The sequence below is a fragment of the Amblyomma americanum genome, chromosome 1 (genome assembly GCF_052857255.1).
Source record: "Amblyomma americanum isolate KBUSLIRL-KWMA chromosome 1, ASM5285725v1, whole genome shotgun sequence".
NCBI classification, from domain to species: domain Eukaryota; kingdom Metazoa; phylum Arthropoda; class Arachnida; order Ixodida; family Ixodidae; genus Amblyomma; species Amblyomma americanum.
In genome coordinates, this window is record NC_135497.1 from 407,518,411 (window position 1) to 407,545,317 (window position 26,907).

Sequence of the window (26,907 nt, forward strand, 5' to 3'; positions counted from 1 at the left end):
AACAAAAGGATATGTACAAGACAGAAAGTGCACAACTCTGACTAGTAACTAATATTTGATGCTGGAAGAAATTCACATATATATGATTTTAACACATGAAGTACCACTTAATGATTTTATCAGGAGATCTCTCACTTCAATTCACTTCATCCCATGTATGTTGGGCTTTTGAGCCCCGTGGTCAAAAACCCATCCTGCCATATTGATCAGCCCATTCGAAACTCGTGAAAAGAGAAATTGTGCATTCAGTTTTATAAATGTTCTAAAGAAATCATGTCAGCACAGGCTGGAGCAAAGTTTCCACAACCAAGTAGATCGCTTGACACAGGCCGGTTACCCTTCAGAAGTTTTGGTTTCAGTTGCAGAAAAACTGCAGAAAAAGTTGGTCTGATGTCAATAGTAAAATTAAAAAGGATAAAAGGAAAAGAAGTTGCCATTGTGCCATATCTACATCAGGTCTCGCACACCCTGGAGAGAATTAGAAAGCATGGGGGGGTTTATGTTGTGTTTTCGGCACCTATTCGATTGTCCAGTCTGGTTAAGTTAATTCGGCCAACAGTGAACCACGCGGCTGCATGAAAAGGCATGCAAAACAATTTGTCCCCTGCCCGGAGGGAGTCATCTACTCTTTGCCGCTATCTTGTGGGAAGCAATACGGCCGATGTATCAACGAAAGAATAAAGGAGCATGATTATAATCTCTCACGTGGCCCCATAGTAGGCCATGTAGCCATACACTGTAGAGACTGCAAAAGTGATGATGATGATGACGAAGATGGCATCAATGCCTGCAAGCCATTGTACAACGAGTGTGTTGAGATAGGTAGGAACCGCAACTCACTGACAAGAGAAATTATAGGAGCACACCATAGCAAGGCTCCCGGAAGAATGTATACGCACACCCTCCGTATTGCTGTCAGAAAAAGAAAAAACGATACCTCGACTGCGAATGCTGACACGCATGTGCTTAATATATAGTTTTTTTTATTTGTGACTTGTATCCATTGCTTTCCATTTCTGGACGCCAGTCGGGTACTTATTCTGACTGGCAGTTAATAAAGATAACAGTTGTGAGTTAGCGCTGTATTGTGTCCTTGCCTGTGTCCTTCTACGTCCCGTTCGTTGCACTGTAGTCACGGAATATCGAAACCACCTCGCCCAACAACTTACCTTGTCGAACATATAAAAGTGCCAAAATTTGTTTTGAAGTAAAACCTGCATCATGCAGTGTTCGCATTTGGAGTGCAAGTCTTGCACATGAGTACGAGTGCTTTATTAATAAGCGAAGCTGAAGGCTCATATCGGTATATTTCAACAATGGCAAACAGCCCCTACTTCGGGTGCCATCTTAATTCTGCTACTATTAAACACTGACATCATGCAGTTCAATGTTGCACCAGTAGTCTTGGTGATGTGTGGCACAATGGAATGCCCCTTCAGCAGAGTAGAATGTTCAACTTCGACATTCCATGTGCAGCCATGTTGAGGCATAAAAAGATGACCGCACACAGGAAGACAGCTTGTGGTGGACGAACCACATTTATTGGACGTCCCGGTAGCCGCGGCTGGTGAGCCGGCGGAGCAGGCTGTTGACGTTGTTAGAAAGGTCGGTTGCCCAGCGCGTTCTCTGTTGCACGAGGCAGATCTTCTTCATCAGCGCTCCCCCCTAGCGCGATGCACGATAAAAGAAAAAACAGTATGTAAAAGTTTGTACAGGTTCTCAAGTCCAGGACACAGTTAGCTTTGTGAAGGCTGGGTCAGAGCTGGGGAAGGCTGTTGGGCGGAAGAGCTCTGGCGGTCGAGCCTGGCTGCCTCGCAAAGGGCGAGGGGAGCCAAAAGATGAGGATGACGGAAGCACAAGGCAGGAAAAGTCATCGAGGAATGGGAGGCGAGCTAGGCGTTCTTCAGTTGGACAGCCTACGGGTGGGGCCGGCGGTTGGGGGGTAGTTTTGCGCTGGCTCAGTTGGTGCGGGCGAAGATATGGCATGGGGAAGACATTTCATTTCATTTATTTTCTCCTTAAGGGCCCGAGGGCATTACATAAGGGGGGGCAAATTAACATGATGTACAAAATCTTGAACGTGGAAAAATGTGAAGAGCAAAATACAAAATACAATGAAGGCAAGCAAAAACAAAAGCAAGGAAAAAATACAGTAAAAAATGCAGACATACATCTAAGTCAAATAACAGCAAACAAGCAAGCGCAAAAGAAAATTACACCAAGGCGCAGAAATGGAACCAAACTAAGTAACAAAAGAGTACAAAGGGTACAGTCTATTCAGGATGGCTGAAGTTTTAGTTTATTGCGGAATTGTTTTCTGTCTGTGCATTCGGCTATGTTATCGGGTAAGGAATTCCATAAGACTATTGCATAAAAGTGGACATAGAAGTGGAGCCGATGCCTCGGCCACGGGCAATGGCGAAACAACGGCGGATGGCACTGAGCATGAGGTCTGCGGGGTGAGGCATGTGCTGCCTTGTTAGGTAGTAGTCGAAACGGGCGACGGGGTGTACCGGATAGCTGCAAAAGTGAGCTCACCGGGTCACCAGTTTGTTGCGCCCATCAGCATGAGGCCGGCATGATGAAGGAAAAATGATTGCTTTTAATGGCTGTAATGCTAGAACGTCTGATGGCATGTAGCCGAGAGGCACGTGACACTGGCACGAGAAGTGAGCTCAGTTCGGCCGCACTTCGACGACTGGTGCGCAAGGCCGCTGCTGCTGCTACAAGCTCTTAGTGAGGGAGGCACCTGGTTGAGCAGATGAGTGCTCGCACTGGCACCCGGCCATCATGTGTGGGGACCCACACTAGCTGACCACCGCCAGGTAAAACTGTCCCACGTAGCTCCATTCTGAAAGTCACGCTAGCTGCAGTGGCTGGAAACACAGGCCGCTGGCAGCCATAGCACGGAGTGGCCTTGCGTAGCACCTGTAACATCCTTCGTGGCACATTCTTGGCTATCGACTCCAAATTGCTGCAAGGGACCAACCAGACAATGTCAGCATTGGCTACCATGACAGAAACCTTGAGAGCAGAATAGTTTTTTGGGTTACTAAAGTTAGCAAGAAATGAGGCACACACACAAATGTACTTCAGCACTGAATTAAGAGTTAGCTGCAACTCACCTTTTCTATCTGGAATAAAGCATAATAGTTAATGTTCACTTGGGTGGAATTTTTAATGTCACATTTAGAGTGGCAACCTAGTTCTTGCAAGTGCCACCCACACGACTCCAGAGGAAGTAGGATTGGCTGCAAGCTACATGCAAGTGGCCATGGTATTAACCAACACTTTACACAGCCGTGCTGTTGCCGTGAGTCATCTCTCTCTTGGGATCATATCTGCCTGAATAAATTCCACAGGAACGCCACATCTAAACACAAAGGTGGTCATGCTGTTACGGAAGATCTGTGCTACTCCAAGTGTTTCAGTCATGTCAGCCACAGTAGACTGAAAATTGTTGGCCTCAAAAGATCTTTACAGAGGTAGCCATTCATATCTGTATCCAGGTTAGAAGCCACATAGTCTCCATGACAGCTAAACGCAGGATTTCTCATTGCTTTAAAGGGACAGTGAGGAGAACTCTATCAAATTTTTTTTGTTAGCAGAATCTGATATTTCGGCATTTCATGGCTTTGTGGCTGCTTGTCCGGGAGCGAAAGATGCATTTATTTCAAAGAAATTGGATTCGAAGTTGAAAAAGTTTTTCCCGCCGCTCCGATTCAGACTCAAGAACTCTTATGACGTCATAGGACGGAGTGACGTGAAATGTGACGTAAAAGCAGACTCCGTGATTTCTGACTGGCTATCGGTGCGTTCTAGCAGCTGCCGAAATGAAAGCTATCGCCGCCGCACGTTGAAGGCATCTATCGGGGTACAGTGCTCTAGAACCATGGAACCTCCATGTCTAGAACCTTGGGCACTGTAATCGGGGGTCGGTACCGTCACTTCGTTTACGTTTGCATCGGCGTCTTGCCAGCGTGGTGGTAGTGGTTTTTTATTAAGATAATAGTAAAAAGGCATGGAGGCAGCTAACTACAGGTTTCAGGGTTTGTTTTGAGTCTCTGAACTAGAAGCTGCACATTTAGCACTCGTCACCGAAATCAAGGTGCATAGGGGAATGTTTCTTTTTTTTTAATATCTAGTGCCAATCAATTAGTTTTTTTTTTAAGAAAATTACTTATAAAGCAGCATAAAAAACAACATATATATATATATGCGAACGAGTAAACACATGCAATGTGAATAACGCCATAGACTTCCATAGCGTTGGCCGGGACCGCACCGGCAGAATTAAAATTAAGCGGATTTTCGAATTACGGAGTTCGAATCAAAGAGCTTTTACCGTATACACAGAACGGTCCAAGAATTCCGTGCAGCTATACTCAACAGCTGATTTCACACTTAGGTGCTCCAAAAGCATTATTAAATTTAGTCAATGACTAGCCACAGTGACGACTGTAAGCATCCATGGTCTTTGTTTTTTTCATTTTGGGCATTGAAGACCTTTGTACTGAGGCCAGTTAAAGCCACCCTTGAAGTGCTGGAGGTACTTTTTCAGGCAAGTTCGCCCTGGCAGAACCATAATAGATTGTCCGCGGAGATGTTCATACAACTTCGGGCTTCGCATCCTCATCAGCTAGCATACATTCCAAAATCCACTCATCATCGTATCGCGTCCCCTTGTGTGATTTTCATCTTGCAGCAAGGAAACATGTAACTCTACAGCCAGCTGCTGCTTTGAGGGAAGAGATGTAAATTTGCTGTTAAATGTCTCTTCACTAAGAGCCTCATTTCGCTCTTTCATGTGAGCCACCTGTATCCTTGTATTTGCCAATAGTTTCTTAGTTCTTGACAGGCTTCGAGAAATGTTCTTGGACTGTTTCTTTTCATCAGATTTCCTGGCAATTTCACTTGTGCTTTTCTTTTTTCTGCACGCTTGGTTTTGAGCCAGAATCTTTTGGTACTTGCAGAAAGCGCAGGACTCACCTTCGGACCTCACAGATAATAAACACTTCTCAGCAAAATCATGCCTTTGTAGGAGATATGCTCTCCCGAGGCCGGCTTTATGCCGCATGCACCACAAAGATTTGTCAAGGCAACTTCTTTGATCAAGGTTTCGGCCTCTTCGCAAGTTAATTGTGACGATGTGTTTTGACTTTTCCCTTCCACTGAGGTAAACCGTGGCTGCCACTGATTGTCCATCAAGTAAAGGCTTCGCAAATGCTACTATCTTTTCAATGAAGAGGTTAGCGAAGTTATTCAGCCTCACAATGGACGTACGCTAATGAATCGACTGGCACGGATGGCACTTTCATCCATGCCACTGCATGGAATAGCGACGTTGAAGAACGGATGCGGACGATCGTTGGTGGTTCGCGGCCGTTCACCAACATTTTGCACTTCGCCAGCAGCGCTTCCTTCTGCAGAAACACAGCGTGGGGTGGTGCACTTCAGTTACTGCAGCTCCGCTATTGGCGCCAGATGCTTCCATGCTCACCGATTCAGCATTCTCAACGGCTGAGCACAACTCGGAGGCATTCCGACGTAGCACGCCTGTGACGCTTTGCTGGAGGCTCTTGTTGGCGCAGATTTCTTGTTTTTCTCTTTGCTGACACTTTAGGCAGAATGTGTTCTGGGTAATGCGTGAATATCGAAGGCACGGCGTCGGGTTTCAGACGCGGTTTATCGCGGGGAAGCTCGCTGGTAACACCATTTACGGTAACTGAACATGCGCTCGATAACTGCTCTCAAAATGTTTCTCGCAAACCACACCAGCTGGCGTCAGCCTTGTGTCCTCTCTTTTGATGTTTCTTTCCCATTCTGCAAGCCGCGTAGCATCAGATGGTGCAGCAAACATGGAAACACGTTCCTTGTTCGAGCGGTAACCGCTTTTACACAGTGGCACAAAGCAAGCCTTCTCTTTGCACTGTAGCTTTGGCATCTTTTTTTGCTGTCACATGTAGCTCCTTAAGTGATGGGTACGGGAAAGAACATTCGGAAATTCAGTCCACGATTTTACGGCACGCTGAAAACACGCGCCACGGATACACGCTCGCCCATAACAGATGCGATCACCGTAGAACTGCAGGGAGCAGCGGATGCGATGACTTGCATGTGTAAGCACCCGCACAGGACAACAAAAACTGCACCTCGGTCAACAAAAGTACGTGCACAAGCAGGTTAATCGCGCACTCACAAGACCAGGTTAATTGCTGCCTTCCGACGCGAGAAAACCACGTCGTCTGCTGCGGCAGTACGATGGATGGATGGATGGATACGGCTGAACCCTTTACATCGGGCGGTGGCTCAAGCCACCTAGCCATGTCTTGTGAAATTTAATAATAATAATAATTGGTTTTTGGGGAAAGGAAATGGCGCAGTATCTGTCTCATACATCGTTGGACACCCGAACCGCGCCGTAAGGGAATGCATAAAGCAGGGAGTGAAAGAAGAAAGGAAGAGGAGGTGCAGTAGTGGAGGGCTCCGGAATCTGAAATTTTACTCCTGTCTTGCTTTTAACCACCAATAAGATAACCTTCGCTTGGTTACTTCTAACCTCTTAAAATCCACTTTCCCTTCACTATCCCTAAACCCCAATGCCTTGGGTAAGTCAGCCCCGCTGCCTTCCACTGTAGGGTGAAGCCCTTTACAGAAAAGTATCAAGTGTTCAGCCGTTTCCTCCTCCTCTCCGCACGCAATGCACAAAGTGTCTATCTCCTGGTACCTGACTCTATACGTCTTAGTCCGCAAAACTCCAGTCCTGGCCTCAAACAACAAAGAACTTCCCCTACAATTATCATAGATATTTTCTTTGACAATTTCCTGCTTAAAGGTCCGGTATGTTTCCAGTGCCGATTTCGTCAGCATCCCTGTTTTCCACAAAGCTCTCTCTGTTCCTTTAACCTTTTTCTTAACCGATAAATGCTGATTTGCCCCCTTACTGCTGTCCAGATATTTGCTTGTCAATTTTCTAGTTCGCTTTCTCCATTTCGTGTACCCTCCCGACAAGCAGCGCCCTCTGCCGCCATTGATGGATGGATGGATGGATACGGCTGAACCCTTTACATCGGGCGGTGGCTCAAGCCACCTAGCCATGTCTTGTGAAATTTTACTCCTGTCTTGCTTTTAGCCACCAATCAGATAACCTTCGCTTGGTTACTTGTAACCTCTTAAAATCCACTTTCCCTTCACTATCCCTAAACCCCAATGCCTTGGGTAAGTCAGCCCCGCTGCCTTCCACTGTAGGGTGAAGCCCTTTACAGAAGAGTATCAAGTGTTCAGCCGTTTCCTCCTCCTCTCCGCACGCAATGCACAAAGTGTCTATCTCCTGGTACCTGACTCTATACGTCTTAGTCCGCAAAACTCCAGTCCTAGCCTCAAACAACAAAGAACTTCCCCTACAATTATCATAGATATTTTCTTTGACAATTTCCTGTTTAAAGGTCCGGTATGTTTCCAGTGCCGATTTCGTCAGCATCCCTGTTTTACACAAAGCTCTCTCTGTTCCTTTAACCTTTTTCTTAACCGATAAATGCTGATTTGCCGCCTTACTGCTGTCCAGATATTTGCTTGTCAATTTTCTAGTTCGCTTTCTCCATTTCGTGTCAACATTCTTTATATACAGGTATCTGAAAACTTTCCTAGCCCACCGCTTTTCCTCCATCCTTCTCAATCGTTCCTCAAATGCTATCTTACTGCTAGCCTCTCTGCTCTCGAAAGACGCCCATCCCATATCCCCCTGTACCCCCTGATTTGGTGTATTGCCATGTGCTCCCAAAGCTAACCTCCCTACTCCCCGTTGCCCAATTTCCAGCCACCATCTCCCATTGCGCAGTGCTGGCGCTCGGCACACTAGCCAGTATATTCTAGGCACTATAATAGTAAGCCCCTCTAACTATACTTACGTAAAGAGCGGACACTCAAGCCGTTTTTGCAACCGAGCAAAAAAAAGGTCTGACCACCCGCCAGGTGGCTTGTTCACTTTCACTCTACTTCAAAGGTCGATAGCTTATCACATGTCCACCGGGTTCCATCCAAGCGTTGCGCCGGTCATGTGCCGCCGGTTACGCCCACCTCACCGCGCTTTTCAACGCGTCGCCTCGTTTTTCCGGCAAGTTGTTTCCTTTTCCCTGCAGGACTAATTTTGATGTTTCTTGAGCTCAGAACATTGTAGCAAGTCGTTTGTTATGCTGCGTGTACGCATTATGCACGTGTAGCATATAATATGAGCCGTGAGCCATCCGTTTGTTCTTTTCCGGAACTGCATGTGAATTACTTCGAAAGCGTAATTTTCCAAAAGACACTCGCAACACGTTCGGTTTAAAACAAAATTTATCGATGGCTCACCCGTATCGTAACACAAGCCTTTTATATGACATGGGTCGAACAGTGTAATGCACATTTTAAATCGACCACGTGAAAATACCATTGTCACATGGGAAGCGGGCAGTTTTGATCGTGATCGATCAGATCCTAATCGGGCCTCAATATGCCCCGATCGCGTTTCAGCCGCGTTTAGGAATAGTTGACTGCCATCGGAGCATCGGAATCGAGCTGCCCGATTGCGTTCGAAACCTACTACGTGCTTTTTAGGTGTCAGAGTGCTAGGAAACGAACAGCAAGAGAGAGAAGCCTAAAACGTAAACAGAAATGCTTGTTTTAGACTGCAGTACAAGAAATGATAATGCGTTTTATTCAGGCATAATTTCTCATATGTGTCAATACCGCCGACATGATGTGTTTCAGAGAATTCCAGGTGATCGGCATTGATAGGTATGTTTCTTAGCCATAATACCAAATTGAATATTTTTTTTTTCTGGAAAAAGTACTATACAAGGACTCTTTTCTGCCAACTTTGCAAATTTTGTTGGGTGTTTCGGACCTACTTAGTGACATCTTTTGCGCTAGGGCTGTTCTACTCCCGATCCTTGGTCCGCTATAACAGCGATCATTTTCCATCGCGATTGAAAGTCGGATCCCGGTCGAGGACTCGATCACAATCGAAAGTGCCCACGGGAAGGGGTATAAGAAAATCGTTGCGGATACTGCGATCTACGCAATCTTTACCACAGTGTGCGATCACTGTAGAATGAAAGTTTATCTCTGGTCCGTACCGCATATAGGTACGGTCTGGAAGAAAACCAGAGACAACCATCGACAACAGTCATTGCTTTATAGACAAAAAATCAGTTTACGTCAGCTCGCTTCCGCAAGGGATTGAAGCTAGTTAGAATTTTTCATAAACGATATGCTTGCCTGCAATCATTATAAATAACTGTCATCAGCGAGTTTATTTTTCTTTTCTGTCTGTTTTTGCTGCGATATATTTCTCTTTGCCGTTTGATGACTGCAACAATCTTTAGTCTGTACACAAGCCCACAATAATATGCCACGGAGCGGATTAAATTACGGGTGCTACTGCTGCGTTTCATGGTGTGGGAACAACGGGCAAAGACAAAGGAAGCCGGGGACGAAGCTCTTATGCATTCCTCATGACAGCAGGTGATTGACGCCTGCTCTGTGTACTTTAAAGAAAATATAAAACAGTGCTGCCAATCTCTTGTTAGAACCGGCTACTATGCGCGTTTTTTTTAGTCAGCCAGTGAAGCGAATAATTACAGTTTATACTGCGCCATAATTATTTCAGGTCGAAGGCTTGGATCGAGTGTGCCAAGAGGGGCGACCTATTGGAAAAGTCGCCGACCCAGCTGTATACGCCACGTACCGCACCTGCGGGGACCATTTCACCGCAGATGACTTCATGGACCCCGGGATGACTTCGCTGAAGAAGATGGCTATTCCTACTGCTCAGTCTACAGGATACTCGGATTGTCAGCTAGCTGAAGGTAATTTTCAGTGTGCGCTTCTCATATATTTAAACGCTTGACAAAATCGCCCGGCCAATGAAGCCTTGAATTGTATTTATCAGCTAAGATTTATGATTACCACAGGACCCACTCGATATAATCCCAGCGACTGAAACGTACATTTCTCAATAAAATATATAGAATTCGCCTTTTCTGGCATGTACGTTTCATCAATAGAAACTTGGCATTCGCTTCAAGAAATCAGTGTCTGGCAGACAGCTGGACAAATTTAAAGCCTGATGTCTCATTGTTTCTAATTGTTGCCAATAGAACACAGGGTTCACTTACATATATCCGTCGCTAAGTTCAGTATTGCGCTGATCATTCATTACATCTTTCCTTCCCTTTGCTAGGTTCGATAATTAGTAAAGATATGGACTTAATTCTGTACATGTAGGACAATGCTTGTAGAAAGTTTTACTTATTTATTGTTCTCGAAGGCGACTGCAGCCTTTTTCGAAGAGACGATTTACGTTGTTGTTGTTTGCCATTTGTCCATATTTGACATGTTTTAGAACAAGAGCGTGCCGCACGAATGTGGATTTTTTTGCGTGGTGTCTACACCTTGACCAAAAAATCGCACTAATCCCAGTTTACGAACAGTGCAAGCTTACTATTGCGTTACTATGATGTATTGAATATGTTGTGCTTGTATTTCTGAAGAGTCTATGAACATATCGCTCAAAGCTGCTGATGTGCAGGAATCGAGCACGCTATATGTGCCTTTTTAACCCCTTACTTGTGTCTAGCTATATTGACAACTCCTGTTGTGTTCTTCGCACGGGTGATGTTTTGGATGACAAATCCGCAGAGCATATGTGCAATATTTTTGTTCGTGACATGGTGCCAACGGCTTTACCATAACTTCTTTCTTATTGCTTTTTGTATTATGATGCATTTTATAATTGTGTGTGATCCAGTATTATTTTCTGTACAGTTCAAATTGCAAACAAGCAAAAATAAACTCTGTGTGAAAACCACTCCCTTCTCTGTCTGCAACTGAAAGAGGCGGCTCAATGACGGCACAAAATTAAAGTAAGAACAGCTCTGATTGCATTGTTCCAACCTGCATGAACTAATTCAGCTTGCGCAGGTTCTTTGAGAAGCGTGGTGATATTTCCAGTAAAGGTCAGCAATCCGTGAGTGTATTACGTCTTATGTATGGCATGCTTAGAAATGAAATATAAAAGCACTTGTGCTCCACTTAGACGATGTAGTTGAATACTTTAATAGTCAAAGGTAAATCAGAATCGAAAGCATTGCTATCTAAACCGAAACTGAAACAGAGCTGAGGCACATGCCTAAAATCTCCGAGGATGAAATTAGCGGTCTGACCACCCGCTCGGGGCGCTGGCGGCTGTGTAGTAGCTAGGCCGGAGGGCCCTATTGGAGTGTCCGCTCTTTACGCATGTATGTTTCTCTATGGCTCAGCCGCGTTGGCCTTGCTGGCCTTGCATACGCCATAGCAGTTTAGTTCGTTTCGTCACCTGTTTTGGAGTGTCTGTAGCAACGTTTTCTCATGCGAGGTCGAGGTGCCTTCAACAGCGAAAGTGGCTGTAGACCATCACAGCTATGCAGTGCGACACAGCGATGCGCCACTTATTACATTGCAGGCTATGTGGCTGGGAAGCGTGCTTGGACAACTCATTGTGAAGCTTGCGGAGCAGCATGTCTCTGTGATAAAGGCAACATTCCCAAAGAACTTCCACCTGAGGGAACTACTGAGTGGGACCTTGGGGGCATTTTATAGCCGTCAGTATCATTTTACAGTCTTGTCAACGTCCTTGAAAACAAACTTATAAACACATGCGTTCAGCTGAATGCGCTTGCATGCCGAAGCTGCGGCAGAGATGCTACAGTCAGTTGGTGATGTGCCAAAAATTGGTTCTTCTGAGCATACTGTTGCGCTGACGGCATGAGTTGTGCGTCTTTATTGCCTGACAAGGATTCGCTTTTTGCTTAACGGTATAAGTGAGGAGAATAGTGTGAAAAAAGGAAAACACTGAAACGTACCTGTGTGTTGGTCAAATTCTGCAAAAGTTTTCCCCCTCACTTTTAAATAAACGATTTCATTATCAGATGTGTTGCTTCATTGTCTAGAATCCTCGGAGATTGCTTACATACAGGGGGCAAGACTTCGAGCTTATTTTGTTATTATTTAATGCTCATTTACACAATAAATTTTATTTTTATTATTTATTTACCAAAGGATAATGCAAACTGTCACGGAAGTTGTGCTGACGACGCTCCAGCAGTCAGGAAGACAACGAAAAAAACATCCAAATGAAACTGTTTAAGGGGCTCACTCGCGCCCACTAAAAACTGAATGACTCGGCGGCGGTGATAGCCACAAGCGTGCTCGGCGGTCATCGAACTGAATGCCTGCAGTACTTAGCCGCGCTCAATTTAAAGCTGCAAGGAACAAAAGTTAAGGAACAAAAGCAACTATAACAATCTGGAAAAATGTGGAAGCATTTGCACTGGCCACGATCAATGGAAATAAGTCTGGTCGCATCTCTCATTACAAGACAAAATGATAAAGCCGCGTGCCAGTGGTTGTGAGTTCGAACGAACAGTGAAAATATTCACGGCAAAATAAAACGATTTGAAATGGGAAGCTTTATACGCACGAGGAGTGATCAATTGCAATAAAAAAGTTTGTGCACAGTTTATTTAAATTCTGCTAATCATGATCATGTGCACGGGCCAGACAGTTGACTTCTGTTGGGACATGACTGGTTTAGGTTACTCATATACGAAATACTTTACAACTGGCTACGAAGCCAGGTAGCTCAGCCCCACTGTGCTTTGCATTAAGAGTCTTAGAACTGAAGTGTTTCAATTGTCAGCAATCTGATCCAAGTGCCAGCAACTGGAGACGGGAGGCGCTGCCCCCTCTGGAAAAATGTTGGGACCCCCCCCACCCGTTTCAGGGTCCCTGCCTACATGAGCGTAAAGATGGCATACATGCTACAGGTTCGCAAGCGCCATCAAAAACTGGTTTGTATGTTGGTTTTTGTGGTTGGGGCGCCTTCAGCCAATGGCGACTGCCGTTTTGAAGTCCTTTGGCACACAATACAACCTGTTCTCCTTCTCGCCGTAGTGGCTGCGTTTCGATGGCGGCGCAATGCAGAAAGTCAGTGCACATTAAAGAAACCCAGGTGGTTGAAATTATTCCGAAACCTTTCACTACGGCGTCCCTCACATCCTGGTACTGGGCAGCGTGTCGAAATGTGCATGCACAAAACGCGCTTCAGTCCAGCTGCGCAATGCAAACTGGGCTTGTGAAGCAGCATATTTTCAAGGGAATAATGATGCGAGCTGAGTAAACATTATTTTATGGTAAAGATTCATTTTTTGGCACCCACAGTAAACGCGCGATAAGTGAAACGGGCTCATTCTCGCCTCAGTGGTAAAAATTTAGCCAACGCGATGCGCTCATTTCGGCTGCGCGCTTTACTGCGCCTCTGCCCTCAGCGCCGCCACAGGGCATCGGCGCGCTGTGGGGCCATGCTTCCCCGGCCGCTTTTCACACCTTTCCATTCTAGCCACCTTACCGTGGGTTCGATCCCAGACGCGGCGGTCGAATTTCGATTGAGGCAAAATTCTAGAGGCCCATCTACTGTGCGATGTTAGTGCATGTTAAAGAACCCCACGTGGTTGAAATTTCCGGCGTCCCTCACAGCTCGAGTCGCTTTGGGACGTTAAACCCCCATAAACCAAAGGGACGAAAATTTTCAGACTCTTATAAGGGGCATGCCAGAGTCCACAGAAAAAATTTCTATCTTCTCCAGTGATCCATTATGCTCTCTCGCAACCTTGTGACAACTGGGCCTCCCGTGTTTGCTCGCACTCGTCGCCTCGCACTGTATCGCCTTGCTGTCGCCAAGCGTGACATTGGGCACATGCTGGACCTTGGCTTCATGTGTCTCTCCCTCCTCCAGTCCTTGGGCATTGCCCCTCCACATGGTGTTCAAGAAGAGCGGCGACTGGTGACCGTGCACTTAATGAGGCCACAGTCCCTGAACGCTACCCGATTCTCTTCTTATTGGCATCGATCTTATCGGCCAGCTCAGCCAGGGATTCTAGGGTCTGAGACAAACACGCGCTCAGGATCATGCGCACCTGCGGAGGCACGAACTGCAGGAAGAGGTCCTGCAGGAGTGCGCTGTCGTGTGAAGTAGCCACATTTGCAGCCAGGGTGCTCGTACGACGCAGCTGCTCGGTAGGCTTGCAATCTCCGAGGTAAGGAGCTACTGCAGATGACGTGGCTCCGTTTCAGAAGTGCACTGGATGAGCGTTGCCTTAAGATGATCATAAGGATAATTGGCAGGAGAACATAGGATGTCGCGAACAACCGCAGCAGTTGTAGGCGTGAGTGCACCAATGACGTGGCCGAACATGGTCATCTGCGAAGTGACGTGGTGCTGACGGAACAAGGCCTTGATGGTCAGGAGCCAAAGTTCTGAGTCTAATGACCAATAGTTTGGGAGCTTGAGGGCGGAGACTGCGAGCTCACGATTAGGTGGCGTAAGAGGCAGCGGAGTCTGTATACGAGCGGAGGAATCCATGGCCATGGCTTGCACGATGAAAGGCAGCCGGGGTCTCGAGCTCCAGGCGGCGGTAGGCCTAGCAAAGTGGTTGAGGCAAGCGCCGGTCAGGAGCAGAGAGTGAAGAAGCGAGGTCACCAAATTTGTGGAGAAGTATTGACACAAGTCGTCGTCGGGTCCCCACAAAATATATCTGACAGGACCTGCTCAGTCAGATGGGAGCGGGACAGCATACCGCCGCCATTCCACTGTGCAGCCACGAAAAATCGGATCTGCTCGCACTTGGAAGGTGTGCTCTGGCATGTCGTTGTCTTTGGCAGCCGGACCACTATACCGCGCTACAACCTTGTATGTGCAAATTGAGGGTCAGAAGGTCTGAATGATATAGTTCTTTTTCCTAGCATATGAAGTCGCTATGTAACAGAATGAGCAGTTTATGCATTCTGATGTGTTAACATTTGCAAAACAAGCAAACCAAGACAAACTTACTGAAGCCATACCAGGGCTAGTGTTCAACATGGAGGCATCAATTTTGAAAGCGATTATTTTTGTTCATTATGCATGCCCGGCTTGATGTTTTTACATGACTTTTCAGATTCCAGCACATTTTATTTCGTCGGTGTTTGTAGAAACTGCATTCTATATACAATGGCTCAAAGTCGCATCCACAAATGCGGATGCAGCACCTCACTGGGATTTTCTCTGCATACTGAAAAAGTTCACTGAAAACCTATCTACATATTTGTGGTATGATTTGTGCATCTTTCATGTAACTGATTTGTGTTACACCACTTGTGCTGACTGCCAGGTACTGTACCCTGCTGAGATGTTGCAGCTTGGGTGATGCAGCGAACTCGTGTACTATTCACGTGCAGGAATAAATTATTTTTATTACATTGCTGTCATTTGCTTTAACTTTCTAAGAAAAGATATGATTCATGTGCTAAACAGTGACTTGCAATTGATGCTTATATTCAGTTGATACAGAAAAAGTAACACTGCTCCCCGCATGTATGCTTGTTACAGAGAATACTTATTTCTAGCCTGTGCCATGCTGTGTTCTTCTTACCTCCTGCACAAACCCCCAATTTAAGGATAGCACAGTCACCTATTAAAGAACAATGACAGCACAAATGTTAAGAGACAGCAGAAGAACAAAACTATTTGCTGCACACCCACATTTCAAGGCAGGGTAAAAACCAGAAAGACAGCAGGAAACTGTGGGAAAAACTGTGGGAAAAACCGGAAACCATTTCTGTCCGCCCATGTGGCCAGTTTATTTATTGTTATTTGTATTTGTCTTTCACATGCTGATACATTGGAGGATGTACAAGCTGTTTGAAGGTCGTCCACAGAGACCGAGTACATAACGGACCTTAGGATTATTTTCGTAAGAGAGTTCATTTTCACAGCGAAGAGAGTTGTGCTTAAAATACATCCCTGAGGTACTCTGTTAACCTGAATGAAATTTCTCGAAAGGGTTGTACCCAGGCGGACATGAAATGAACGGTTAGATAAGAAGTCTTTTAGGCAGTTCAACATCTTCCTCGGATGCCAAGCTTGGCAAGGCCTTGAAGAATCCCGAACCGCCAGGCCATATCATATGCCCTTTCTAAAACGAAAAATACAGCGAGACAGTGTTGCTTATGAACGAGTTTCTCGAACAGTATTTTCAAGACGGACTAGGTGATCTGTTGTGCAGCATTCCTTTTTAAAACCACACTGATGGGCATCAAGATGTTCACAGGATTGAAGGACAAACGTTAATCTTATATTAAGGACACTTTCAAAGGATTTTGAGGGGCAACTAGTCAGGGCTATCGGTCTATAACTGCTAGAAGAGGCTGGGGGTTTTTCAGGTTTAAGGAACGGTACAGTGATAGCTTTTTTCCAGGCTTCAGGTATTTTCCCCCGAAACCCATACTTTGTTAAAGAATCTTAAAAGTGCCTCAACAGCAGGCTTGGAAAGATGGGCAAGCATTTCATAGTGTATTTGGTTGGGTCCTGGAGCAGTTTTCTTACCGGCAGACAGTACAGTGTTGATTTCTTGGAGTTTAATAAGACCATTGTATTTTTCATTAGCACCTCCACTTGTTGGGAGCCTTTGTTTTTCGGCTATATTTCTGTGTTTTAGAAATGACTGCGTATAGTCTGATGAACTGGAAACTACAGCGAAGTGCTCCCCCCATATGTCTGCCTGTTCCCTAAATTCGTTTGTGTACCAGGTGTTGTGAAAAGAGGAATTGTGAAAGGTGAGTAGCGGCCATTTAATTTTCGAACTTACTCCCACATTTTTTTGATGTGGTTGAGCTGTTTATAGAAGAGACATAAGTTTGCCATGATGTTTTCTCAGCCTTGCGCCGGATACCCCTCGCATGTGCTCTCGCCTTTTTGAAAAAAATAAGGTTCTCATGAGTTGGGTATCCGCGAAAGACTTCCCAAGCTTTATTCTGCAGTTTTTTTGCCTCCTTACATTCTCGTATGTACCAAACTTTGTGGTTCTGGCACACCACTCCTGTGGATTTTGGAATCGATACATGTGCAGCAGAAAGAATGCATGTCGTGAACATTTCATTTATCTCATCTATGCTGTGGTTTTCTAAGATTATATCCTGTAAACTGGCTTTTTTTCTAAACAATGCCCAATCAGCTAAATGTATTTCCAACACCACGGTTTTGTTGGAATAACTGTTGGCGAGGATGACAGACCTATTATAACAGGGAGATGATCGCTTCCATATGGACTGTTTAAAACACTCCAGTTAAAATCGCTAAAAACAGACGGTGAACTAAAAGACATCTAAAACACTCATTTTCCCCGAGGATGGGGAACAGTATATGGGTTTACCCGAGTTCAGCAAACAGACATTAGTGGACAGAATAAAATCCCTGATGAGCTGCCCTCTAGCGTCAGTTTTCTCGCTTCCCCAAAAACGAGAATGTGCATTAAAGTCGCCAACTACCAGGTATGACTCTGGTAGCCGCTTTAAAAGACCCTCGAAGTCAAGGAGCGTTATTTTCAGCTCTGGCTCAATATATACAGAGCACACTGTAATGGTTTTATGTGCAAGCAGAGTGGCTGCTACAGCCTCAAGTCTTGTTCTTAGTTTAAGCTCACTAGCCGGGATACTGTTTTTCACTATAATTGCCACACCTCCTGACAGCCTGCTCGCCTGTTCTCCGTCGCAGCGGAAAACAGTATAATTCTTAAGAAAATTATTGTTTTGAGGCCCTAAATTTGTCTCTTGTAGACATAACACCACAGGAGTGTGTGCTCCTAGGATATCTTTTATGTCACTGTAGTTATTCGTAAGTCCTCTACAGTTTCATTGCATTATGAAAGCCATCTTAATTTTGTTTTTCTATGTAGTTAAAAACTAGATCAAGTTCTTTATGGCCCCTTGATTCGGGGCCTGTCTTTATTTGACCGATCCAGAGAGCTCCGCCGACCACCCGACGTGGATGGCACGGGGCTGCCCTAGGTCGTGTCCATCGCCTCTGCAGAGGCGCTGGACGACCGTGCAGAGGGCACGTGGACGTTAGAGTTGGACCTCCACCTGTGGGAGGAGGTCTTGGGGGCCATAGACATGGGGGTCTGCGAGGCCTCTTTTTGGGTTGGTGGGATAGTGTTACCTACTTCACCGGGGGGCACGGATGGCCCTGCTACAGGCTCACTGCGAGTGGCCTAGACAGGTGCCGAAGCCTGTTGTGGTGCGCCGCGCCCACGCACCACATCTGGGAAGTTTGTTTTTGCTGTGAAGGAGAATGTGCTTGTGTGTGTGCATCACCTTCTTGCCTTTTTGAAAGAAATGTTTTCAGTAGTTTTGAGTGTGATTATTGTTTTTTCTTTCTTTCAGGACGGACACGCCCTGGAATATGCAGCATGGTCTCCCTCACAGTTTGCGCAGCGTGGGGCGCGGTCGCAGTCATCAGAAGACTGATCTTTTGAAGCACATTTTGCGCAAGTTTTACGACCGCGGCAACTCACTGAACCGTGGCCGAACCTTTGGCAGTTAAAGCATCATCAAAGGTTAGGAATGTAGGGTTTCACACTTATTTTTAGATAACCCACTTCAATTGAGTCTGGGAGAGTACTGTGTGCAAATGTCAAGACTATGGGAGAGTACTATGTGCAGATGTCAAGACTATGTGCTTTGTTGGGATTTCTTTGCCCTCTTTTCTTATTTTTATCCTGTGGACATCAACGACGTTTTGTTCAGCAAGCCCTTCTCTGATTTCTTGTTCAGTGAGGTGGAGGAAATCATTCTCTGAAATTACACCACGGACTGTACTGAGGGATCGGTGGGCAGATATGGATACAGGGATGTCACCCATGGACAGAGTGTTGGAAAGTTTTGAGTGTTGGACGCTATCTCGGAGTTCCAGTAAGAGGTCTCCACTGGCCATTTTTGTAACCTTGTAGCCAAAGCCCAAGGCACCTGTCAAACATTTTTCTACAATGAATGGGGAGATTATTCTAGCAGATTTATCAGTTTGCTCACTATGAATCACCTGAAACTTAGGGAAATTTTGTTTCTTTTTTTTCATGAAATTCTGAGTTACCTCGGTCCACCCTCTCTTGTGAGGGCGATCAGTTGCTGAAAGAAGGTTAGCCATAGAATAAGTGTGATTTTGGGCTACGGTGCCAGCCACCCACCATCAAGCCCAACTTGGGGACGAGACAGGAACTTGCAAGCAAGTCCTGTCCACGCCAGCTGTACACCCTAACTATAACCAAATATGATGCAACTCAAGGTAGTTAGTCACACAAGGTTAACCCTCGCCGCCAGGAAAATAAGGAAAAACCAAGAAGTGAGTAGGAGAAAGGAGAGCTGTGAGAAAGAGATAGGAAAGTGAAAGATGGAGGGGAGGATAGGAAAAGGCGACTGCCAACTTCCCCCGAGCGGGTCAGGCCGGAGGTGCCGTCTACAGGAAGCTGGGGCCAAAGTGGTGTGTTGCCTCCGCTGACGGGCGTTAAAGATCCAAACGCTCGGCCTCGGCTGAACCACCAGGATCCCCTTTTCCCCAGCCACGGCGATGCCACGCACGGCTAAGCACGGGTGCTCGGGTCCATGGTGATGCACTGTTATCATTCCCTTGCGGGGATGTCCCTGCGGATGCTCGGGAACCCGTGGTGTCGCCACTCACTAACGCCTGCAAGCTGCAGACGCCCCCCTGCGGGGCCTCAGGCAGAGTGCCAACAACTTTCATGACATCGTTTTCTGGTATTCAATGTTCTGCTGAATATGAGAACAGTTTAAGCATAAACCTTTACAAAAAAAGCATGTGCGGTTCTTGCTTCCTGTCATTTGCAAAATTTATTGAACAGCATGCACTAATTACAGGTTGCTAAAGCAATTACACTGCCTCGTAAAAGTCGCAGTGGTCCCCGTAGAATCCACTAAGTTCCGTTTGCACTGTCATCCTCCAAATAATTTTTTCTATTTTTTTTAGTCCATTAAGTTTGGGGGTGAGCTTCATAGACTTCACTGCAGGCCTTTCACAGTGGCTCCAATGGTACTTGGCTGCTGAGCTCGAGGACGTGGGTTCAATCCCGCCCACAGCCACCATGTTTCAATAGACGCAAAACACAAGAGGTGCCCGTGTGCTATGTGATGTCAGTGCAACTTTAGGGAACCTTAGGTGGTTTACATCACTCTGAAGTCCACCACTATGATGCCTCTCTCTTTTCTCTCTTCCTTCTGTCCTTCCGTCTTATGTCCCTTCCTCACAGCCTAGTATGGGCGTCAAATAAAAAGTAAGACAGTAACTACACCCAATCCTTTCCACAAAACCAATTTTCATTTTTTTTAACTGTAGCCCAGTTTATTGAACAGAGAGAAACACTCTTGCAGTGCTAATCTAAAGTGAGTTGTGAAACTTTCAGTGGAGCTTCTTCATGCGGTAAGTCAGGATTTGTAAGAAAAGAAAAAATTCTTACCCTACAGCCACAACAGCTCGGGCCGCCAGCTCAGTCAGAGGCAAGGGTACCTGCCATGAAGCTGCAGTGTGCTCCATGGGCTGTCCAGCAGTAGAACTCAAAGGGTTACCCCAGATAGAGATCCAGCTCAGCTTCAGCAGGCTGGCTGGTAGCAACTGCAAAGTTTACATATAGGTATCACTCATCACAGGCTAAAGGATTTCAATGAAGCACATCTTTAAATGCAGGGGGCTGCTTTTAAAACTGCAAAAAAAAAAATGGTCACAGAGAAGGGCAGTGGAACAAAAAGAAATATACTACAACAAACACCAATGCAGTGAGCTTATTCAGGCCCAGAAATTTTGCCAGTCAGAAAATAAGCACTATACTAAAGGTAATATGGACAGTTAAATGGTAATTTTTTTTCACTACGATGCAGATGCAAAACTCATGATAATGATGCTCAAACATTTTGAAATAAAAATTGCTTGAGATTCCTTATGTTCGACAGAAAAGGTTGGCAAATTGGACTGTAACAAGCTTAGAGATGAGAAAGATTAGCTAGCATACCTTCTTATTGCTAGTTTGTCTTTTTTACAATTCAACATTGAGAAGGGACAGTGGTAGTTCCTTTTCTTTCTATGTGATTATTGCATTTGTGGTCATTTGTGCAGTCAACTGATTGAAACAGTGCAGCATAAAAACTGCATATCCAATGTATTCCTTTGCAAAAAGAGCGATCAGCAGTCACTGAAAAAGATGCCCTGTTTTTTTGACGTTGATAGAAGTAAGCACGCTTTTCACTGTCATGGCCGTCATTTTTGAATGCTTCACCCATCTTAAAGAGAACCTTAAATGATTTTGATGGTCATATTCTAATGCTTGGTTTATGGGGGTTTAACGTCTCAAAGTGACTCGGTGCCACAGTGGAGGGCTCCGGATAATTTCGACCACCTGGGGTTCATTAACGTGCACTGACACTCCATAGTACACGGGCCTCTAGCATTTCGGCTCCATCCAAATGTGACTGCCGTGGCCGGGATCGAACCCGCGTTTTTCGAGACAGCAGCAAAGCGCCATAACCACTAAGTGACCATGGTGGCCCAAGGGTCCATTTTAATTTCCAATCCCATAGTTGCAAAGAAACAGGGACATACGCGTTGTTGACGAAGGTTTTAGGGAAGCGTGGTTGCCGCTTCATCTAATAAATGAAAAGCAGTGCGACACATCATCGGCGATGCGAAGGGAGCATTGCTTTTCATCAAATGGGGCACTGAAGAGAGCATGCAGTATACACAACATGAGGAACATTCCTGAAAGAAAAAAAAAAACGCTGTGCACATAAAACAAATCAGTGATATTTTACCGAAATGTGGTCACGTGGTGGAGTACGCTAATAATGGCAGGGTTTCATTGCACAATGGCACTTAAGTTAGTTTTGTGATTTTCACTGCCAAATTAAAATTATAAATCCTTGCTTCTTTGCTACTGCAGTGCTCAATCCTTACAATATGAGGCAAGAACTTTTGATTTCCACCATAATCTCATGACACTTTCTTGTCGGTGTTCGGTCCCTTAGCTTAAAAATTTTTCTGGTGCAGTGATGAGTGATGAAATACTGATCGCTAGTGCACTTTTCCTAGCCTCAGTAAACATCATTTCATGGTCCTTTTAAGATGCACTAGGAAGAAGCCACAGTGGCAGCTGTTTGCTGCTACTCTTTTGCTGTTCGTGTGGCGCACCTCCAGGGTCAGCTAGCTCTTGCGCACTGCCGTTTTCGGATGCTTCGTCCCCATTGCATTGGCACATTACGGAGACGCCGCTCTGGTGGCCAACTACAACTGGGCTTTTGCTGATGCTGTGTGTCCGCAGGGTCAGCCCGCTCGTCTGTTTGTGCACGTTTGTATGGTTGGTTGAATGTACCATACGATCAGAATTGGAAAAATTTTTAAGATACTTACCGGGAAATCACATTATCTGGAAACATATTAACCAGAATAAAAACAGCTAGTGTAACCCTATGAGGCATTTATATTACTTGCAATTTTGAGCATATGAACTACGAAATTATCTTAACCGGGATCATATCAGTGAAGTTCTACTGCATACACAACACCATCAAAGCCTATCATGTACAAAATAAAAAAGAATTGTATGTACCAGTGAGTGTGTGTCTGAAACAGAGGCACCATTCTGACAAAATCCGCCAAAGGTGCAATTTCATTTTAAGCATAAAAGTGTAATGATTTGTGCACGTGGTTACACACTTACATTTTGTTTCGCTGCTACGCTGCACTGATGTTACCACTGCATGCGTGTGAACACTGTAGAGACCTTTTCACGACAGCCGAGACTGTGGGGGAGCTTAATCCTCAACTCTTTCTGTACTACAAGCACCGTCCAGTGTACAATATGGCAGCACTCCTCGACCTGTTTATGAAAAGGTCTATAGCTTCTAAATGAAATGTCTAGCTGTTAGCCAATGCCTGTCCAGCCCATGCTTTCTGTCTCTTGTTGTTGCACTCACCCTTAGATGGTATACCCTGCCTGCAGCAGGCACATCAGCAAAGAACTTACCGTGAGAGCATTGCTGGTTAGATCAAGCATCCATAAGTCGGGCAAATCACCAAGGCCATCTGGTAGCTTGTGAAGACGATTGCGTCCAGCTGCCAGGGACATCAGCTTGCGTGCATTGCACAGTGTTTCTGGTAGAACTGTAAGCTGCACAGATGAAGTTTAAGGGTCCTGTGTTATGCTGTGACACAATTATAGTTCAAAAGTCTAAAAGCATTTTAAACACGACAAGTAAGGCATAACACATAAGGGGCTTCAATAATCAACTCCACAGTGTTACACTAGGCACACTGTAACTCCTAGTCCAGAAAAAATTACACTACACTCCAAAGTAAAGAGGCGATTGTGGAAGCAGTACCATGATAGGCATCTATAAGCTTTATAGATTTCATTTATGCATTTCATTTCCTAAAGGCTTTTTGATCCAAAGCTGAATACACATACTATATCTTAGAATGAAATACATTTTACAATTGACATACATAAATTTTTTTCCTGCAATGCATTCAAGTGACATAACACGTATGGCACATCCTATGCAACACATATATGCGCACACATATACTATTATGCGTGCATGGAAGCACGCACAGAAATATCTGCCCTGTGCAAGAGGGCACATTTAAAGGGATATAGACAGGAACTTTTTACGGGATGGAGTTTTTCCTTTGAAAGATCCCTACAACCACAGTAATCATGCTAAGCAAATTAACTGCGAGCCAATTTTTACAACAAGTTTGAGTTAAGGTCAGTGCCAGTGTGCAACACTTGTGTGACATCACATTCAGCCTGCTGCAGCATTGATGAACGTGTGGGCTCAAAAATATATAATATAAGAACTTCATCTGCTCATGCATCCACCATGCAAGCAGCCTGTCAGATTCCACATCATGATTTTTGTTCTGTTCAGATTACATTTCAGTAATCTGAAATTTCAGTAATGATCAGTAATCAGATTATATTTCAGTAAAATTGACAGTTGATGTCAATTTCTGTGCAGAAGGAAATGTTCAAGCTGCTCATCAGCCAATAATGAAAATCATATTAAATTACATTCCACTGAATGCTAGTGATTGAGACTTGCTGGGTGGTGTCCCTATATGCTGAGGAAACAACCAGTCCATCCCTTGTCGGTCCTTGAAATTCCGTGTCTATATCCCTTCGATGCTTCTTCAACCTGCTTTAGAAGTTGGCTTTTCCTGAATACACACATTGCATTTGGTTACCAAAGATTGTGGCTTTCCAGTTTGCAAGGCAGTAACACTGCCACGTGGCATGACTGAAGATTGAGCCATTTGTTGAATCTTTCTATTGCCACATTGAATGGCACTAGATCTAAATGATTTCCCAGAGATCGTGTTAACAGTAAAGTTATCGTAAATGCTTTATTATTGCAGTCAGCGAGCCACTAAAGAAAAAAACATAACTTGGCTGAACCTCTGCTTTTTGCCTCAGTAAACTAGCCGTTCCAGACATAGTACAGAACTACTGCATGATCAAGGAAACCAACCACACCTTCTTGGTGTCAGGGAATGCTACCAAACGATGCACTAATGTGTGAATGAAGCAAAACAAGGTCAGCGATTACTTTGCTGATTACATTTACTAAAGATCTTAACTTGTTAAATAAACTACTCTAATTTACACAACCATGTTCATTTAATACCATACAGTATTTTAATTTAATGTAACTGAGCCATATTTTGGACTGCTCTTTCATGTCTACCTGAGCTAGGGATAATGAGGTCTGACTACAACATTTCTTTTCATGACTGATGGCCTATTTCATTCACCTAACCTGCAGGAACACAACAAAAAAGGGGGGGGGGATATGACTTGATGAACCAGAGGTGTTTAACATATGGGCCATCACAGGACTGCCCCGAAGTCGCTTGCCTTAGCATCAATGTAATCCAAGCAGCGACTTTTCCATGCACACATGTACAGAATCATGACCAACAGTTTGGTTGGAATCCAGAAGACAAACTAACATGTACAGATGGCACAGAGTAAGTAAGGCTTGTGTGCTACCTATTAGTGATATTCACTTGTTAAATATCTTTACATCATAAAAAATTAATGAGCTAAACCGATGCGAGCTAGATTTGTCTTAGCGAAGCCCAGTGCAGTGCAAGAAAACTAACTATAGGAACAGATGATATGCTTGAAGTCATAACTTCCTGAACTGAGAAAATTGTAAGTCATGCAACAATTCTGCACATACGCCTTTCCCAAAACTCTTCAGTGAACCCAGCCCCCAGCAATTTCATTTTCTCTCTCGCCAAAGGCAGTTCTTTGCTGCTATTCAACCCAATTCCATCATTAAGAAACCAAAATTCTTGAAAATAACTTCACCTGGTTGTTGGAAACATCAAGGCACAGCAGGCAGCTGCTTAGTCTGTTTTCAAAAAGTTCAGGCTGCAGCTCCGTGATACGGTTCTCTGATACTGTTAAGAACCTTAAAGGCAGGTTGCTCATTTCGGTCGGCAATGCATATATCCCGTCTGCCTTCAAGTTCAAGACAGAAAGGTTGGCAAGTGCCAGTACGTCGCTGCCAGGTTGGACCATGATGCAGCCCTGAAAGAAATGACCCGTGTGCGTCTTGGTATGAATGCCACACCTTCAAGATGGCTTACAAGTCCCACAAAGCTAGCCTTACAAAAGGTGACAACATGACAACATAATGGTTTAATATCAGTCAAGGCTGTCATATCAAAACACACTTATAGAGTTATAAAACATAAACAATAGGACAAGCAGGTTGTGCAAAGGGTCCCACGGCAGCATGTAAATAGCTACACTTGAGTAGTTTAGAAAAGACAGCTACAAGAAGGAAAGCAACCATCAAGCAATTTTGTACTGTTGTTGATAGCTTTTGTAGCTCTGATTCATCAGTTTGATAACTGATATTCAGAGACTGCCATTACCACACTGTTCGGCCTCTGAGTATGTGCGGATGCCTTTTGGCTTATGCAACGCGGCACAGACTTTTCAGCGAACTATCAACGAGTTTACGCGAGGTCTCGACTTCGTGTTTGCTTACATCGATGATCTCGTCGCAAGTTCATCTGGTTCTGAGCATGAAGTTATTCTGCGCACCCTCTTCCACCGGCTTGATGAATATGGGCTCGTCATGAACCTCAACAAGTTCCTCTTTGGCGTAGCTACAATAGAGTTCCTAGGCCACCTTGTCACTCCACAAGGTATTCGGCCTCTCGACAGCAAAGTGAAAGCCATTCAAGATTTTCCAGCTCCACGTCATTTAAAAAGCTCAGAGAATTCTTGGGCCTGCTGAGCTTTCAACGCCGCTTTCTCCCAAAGTGTGCCTCTTTCCTGAAGCCTCTGACCGTTCTTTTGGCTACCAAAAATGATTTTGCTGCACCTCCTGAGTGGACTGAAGACACTGCAGCTACATTTGCTGCTGCCAAGAAGACGCTCGCCGACGCCACTTTGCTCATATATCCAGTTCCTGGTGCTCCACTGTGCCTCGTCACCGACGCTTCAAGCAATGCCGTCAGCACAGTTCTCGAGCAGCACGTCTCTAGTTGGCAGCCTCTTGGTTTTTTCTCACAAAAGCTGAAGCCACCTGAGAATAAATACAGCACCTTCGGCTGAGAACTGCTCGCTGTGTACCTCGCCATCAAGCAGTTTTGCCACTTCCTGGAGGTCCAGGACTTTCACATCATCACGCACCATAAGCCCCTGATGTTTGCCTTCCAAAGGAACCACAGCACCTACACTGCACTCAAGATCCGCCAACTCTATTTTATCTCCAATTTTATGGTGGATCTCCGTCATGCTGCTGCTGACGCGCTTTCCTGTGTTAGTGCCATGGCGTTCGAATCACCACTGGACATGAAGCACTGCACAGTGCAACGGTTGTCTTCACTCCTCATCTACGTTGCTGTAGTTCGTCGAATGTCCACTGCCGTTTTCCTCCCAGTTCATTACGTGCGAGACATCCACTGGCTTCTCGCGCCCCTACGTACCTTTG

At 45.1% G+C, this 26,907-nt stretch overlaps 2 protein-coding genes and 2 long non-coding RNA genes across 4 annotated transcripts; 2 read left to right on the forward strand and 2 right to left on the reverse strand.

Moving 5' to 3' along the window:
* Positions 1 to 2,581: 2,581 nt before the first annotated feature.
* LOC144115772 (uncharacterized) lies at positions 2,582 to 6,398 on the reverse strand. The gene is made up of 2 exons (XR_013311537.1): positions 4,346 to 6,398; positions 2,582 to 2,974 (listed from the first exon to the last, which is right to left on the reverse strand). It is a non-coding gene; the product is annotated as an uncharacterized LOC144115772 (long non-coding RNA).
* A 1,557-nt stretch (positions 6,399 to 7,955) lies between these two features.
* On the forward strand, positions 7,956 to 11,941 carry LOC144115771 (uncharacterized). Its single transcript, XR_013311536.1, has 3 exons — positions 7,956 to 8,113; positions 9,650 to 9,848; positions 11,483 to 11,941. It is a non-coding gene; the product is annotated as an uncharacterized LOC144115771 (long non-coding RNA).
* Positions 11,942 to 17,206: 5,265 nt separating this feature from the next.
* Positions 17,207 to 26,474, reverse strand: LOC144115770 (leucine-rich repeats and immunoglobulin-like domains protein 3). The gene is made up of 3 exons (XM_077650275.1): positions 25,269 to 26,474; positions 22,917 to 23,060; positions 17,207 to 20,515 (listed from the first exon to the last, which is right to left on the reverse strand). Exons 1-3 carry the CDS (start codon positions 25,479 to 25,481, stop codon positions 20,357 to 20,359), a joined length of 516 nt encoding a protein of 171 aa, XP_077506401.1. The 5' UTR covers positions 25,482 to 26,474; the 3' UTR covers positions 17,207 to 20,356.
* Positions 25,870 to 26,528, forward strand: LOC144124193 (uncharacterized). Its single transcript, XM_077656846.1, has 2 exons — positions 25,870 to 26,073; positions 26,235 to 26,528. The coding sequence occupies exons 1-2, from the start codon at positions 25,870 to 25,872 to the stop codon at positions 26,526 to 26,528; spliced, it is 498 nt and encodes a 165-aa protein (XP_077512972.1).
* Positions 26,529 to 26,907: the final 379 nt, after the last annotated feature.

Bases quoted from the DNA above. Each gene is read 5' to 3' on its own strand.
- LOC144115770 (XM_077650275.1), bottom strand. From the start codon at position 25,481: ATGGTCCAACCTGGCAGCGACGTACTGGCACTTGCCAACCTTTCTGTC. The intron at 23,061-25,268 runs GTGAAGTTATTT...TCATCTGTGCAG, and splicing joins TTGATGTTTCCAACAACCAG to CTTACAGTTCTACCAGAAAC. The intron at 20,516-22,916 runs GTAAGTTCTTTG...TAAACTTTGCAG, and splicing joins TAACCAGCAATGCTCTCACG to TTGCTACCAGCCAGCCTGCT.
- LOC144124193 (XM_077656846.1), top strand. From the start codon at position 25,870: ATGCCTTTTGGCTTATGCAACGCGGCACAGACTTTTCAGCGAACTATC. The intron at 26,074-26,234 runs GTAGCTACAATA...TTTCTCCCAAAG, and splicing joins TCAACAAGTTCCTCTTTGGC to TGTGCCTCTTTCCTGAAGCC.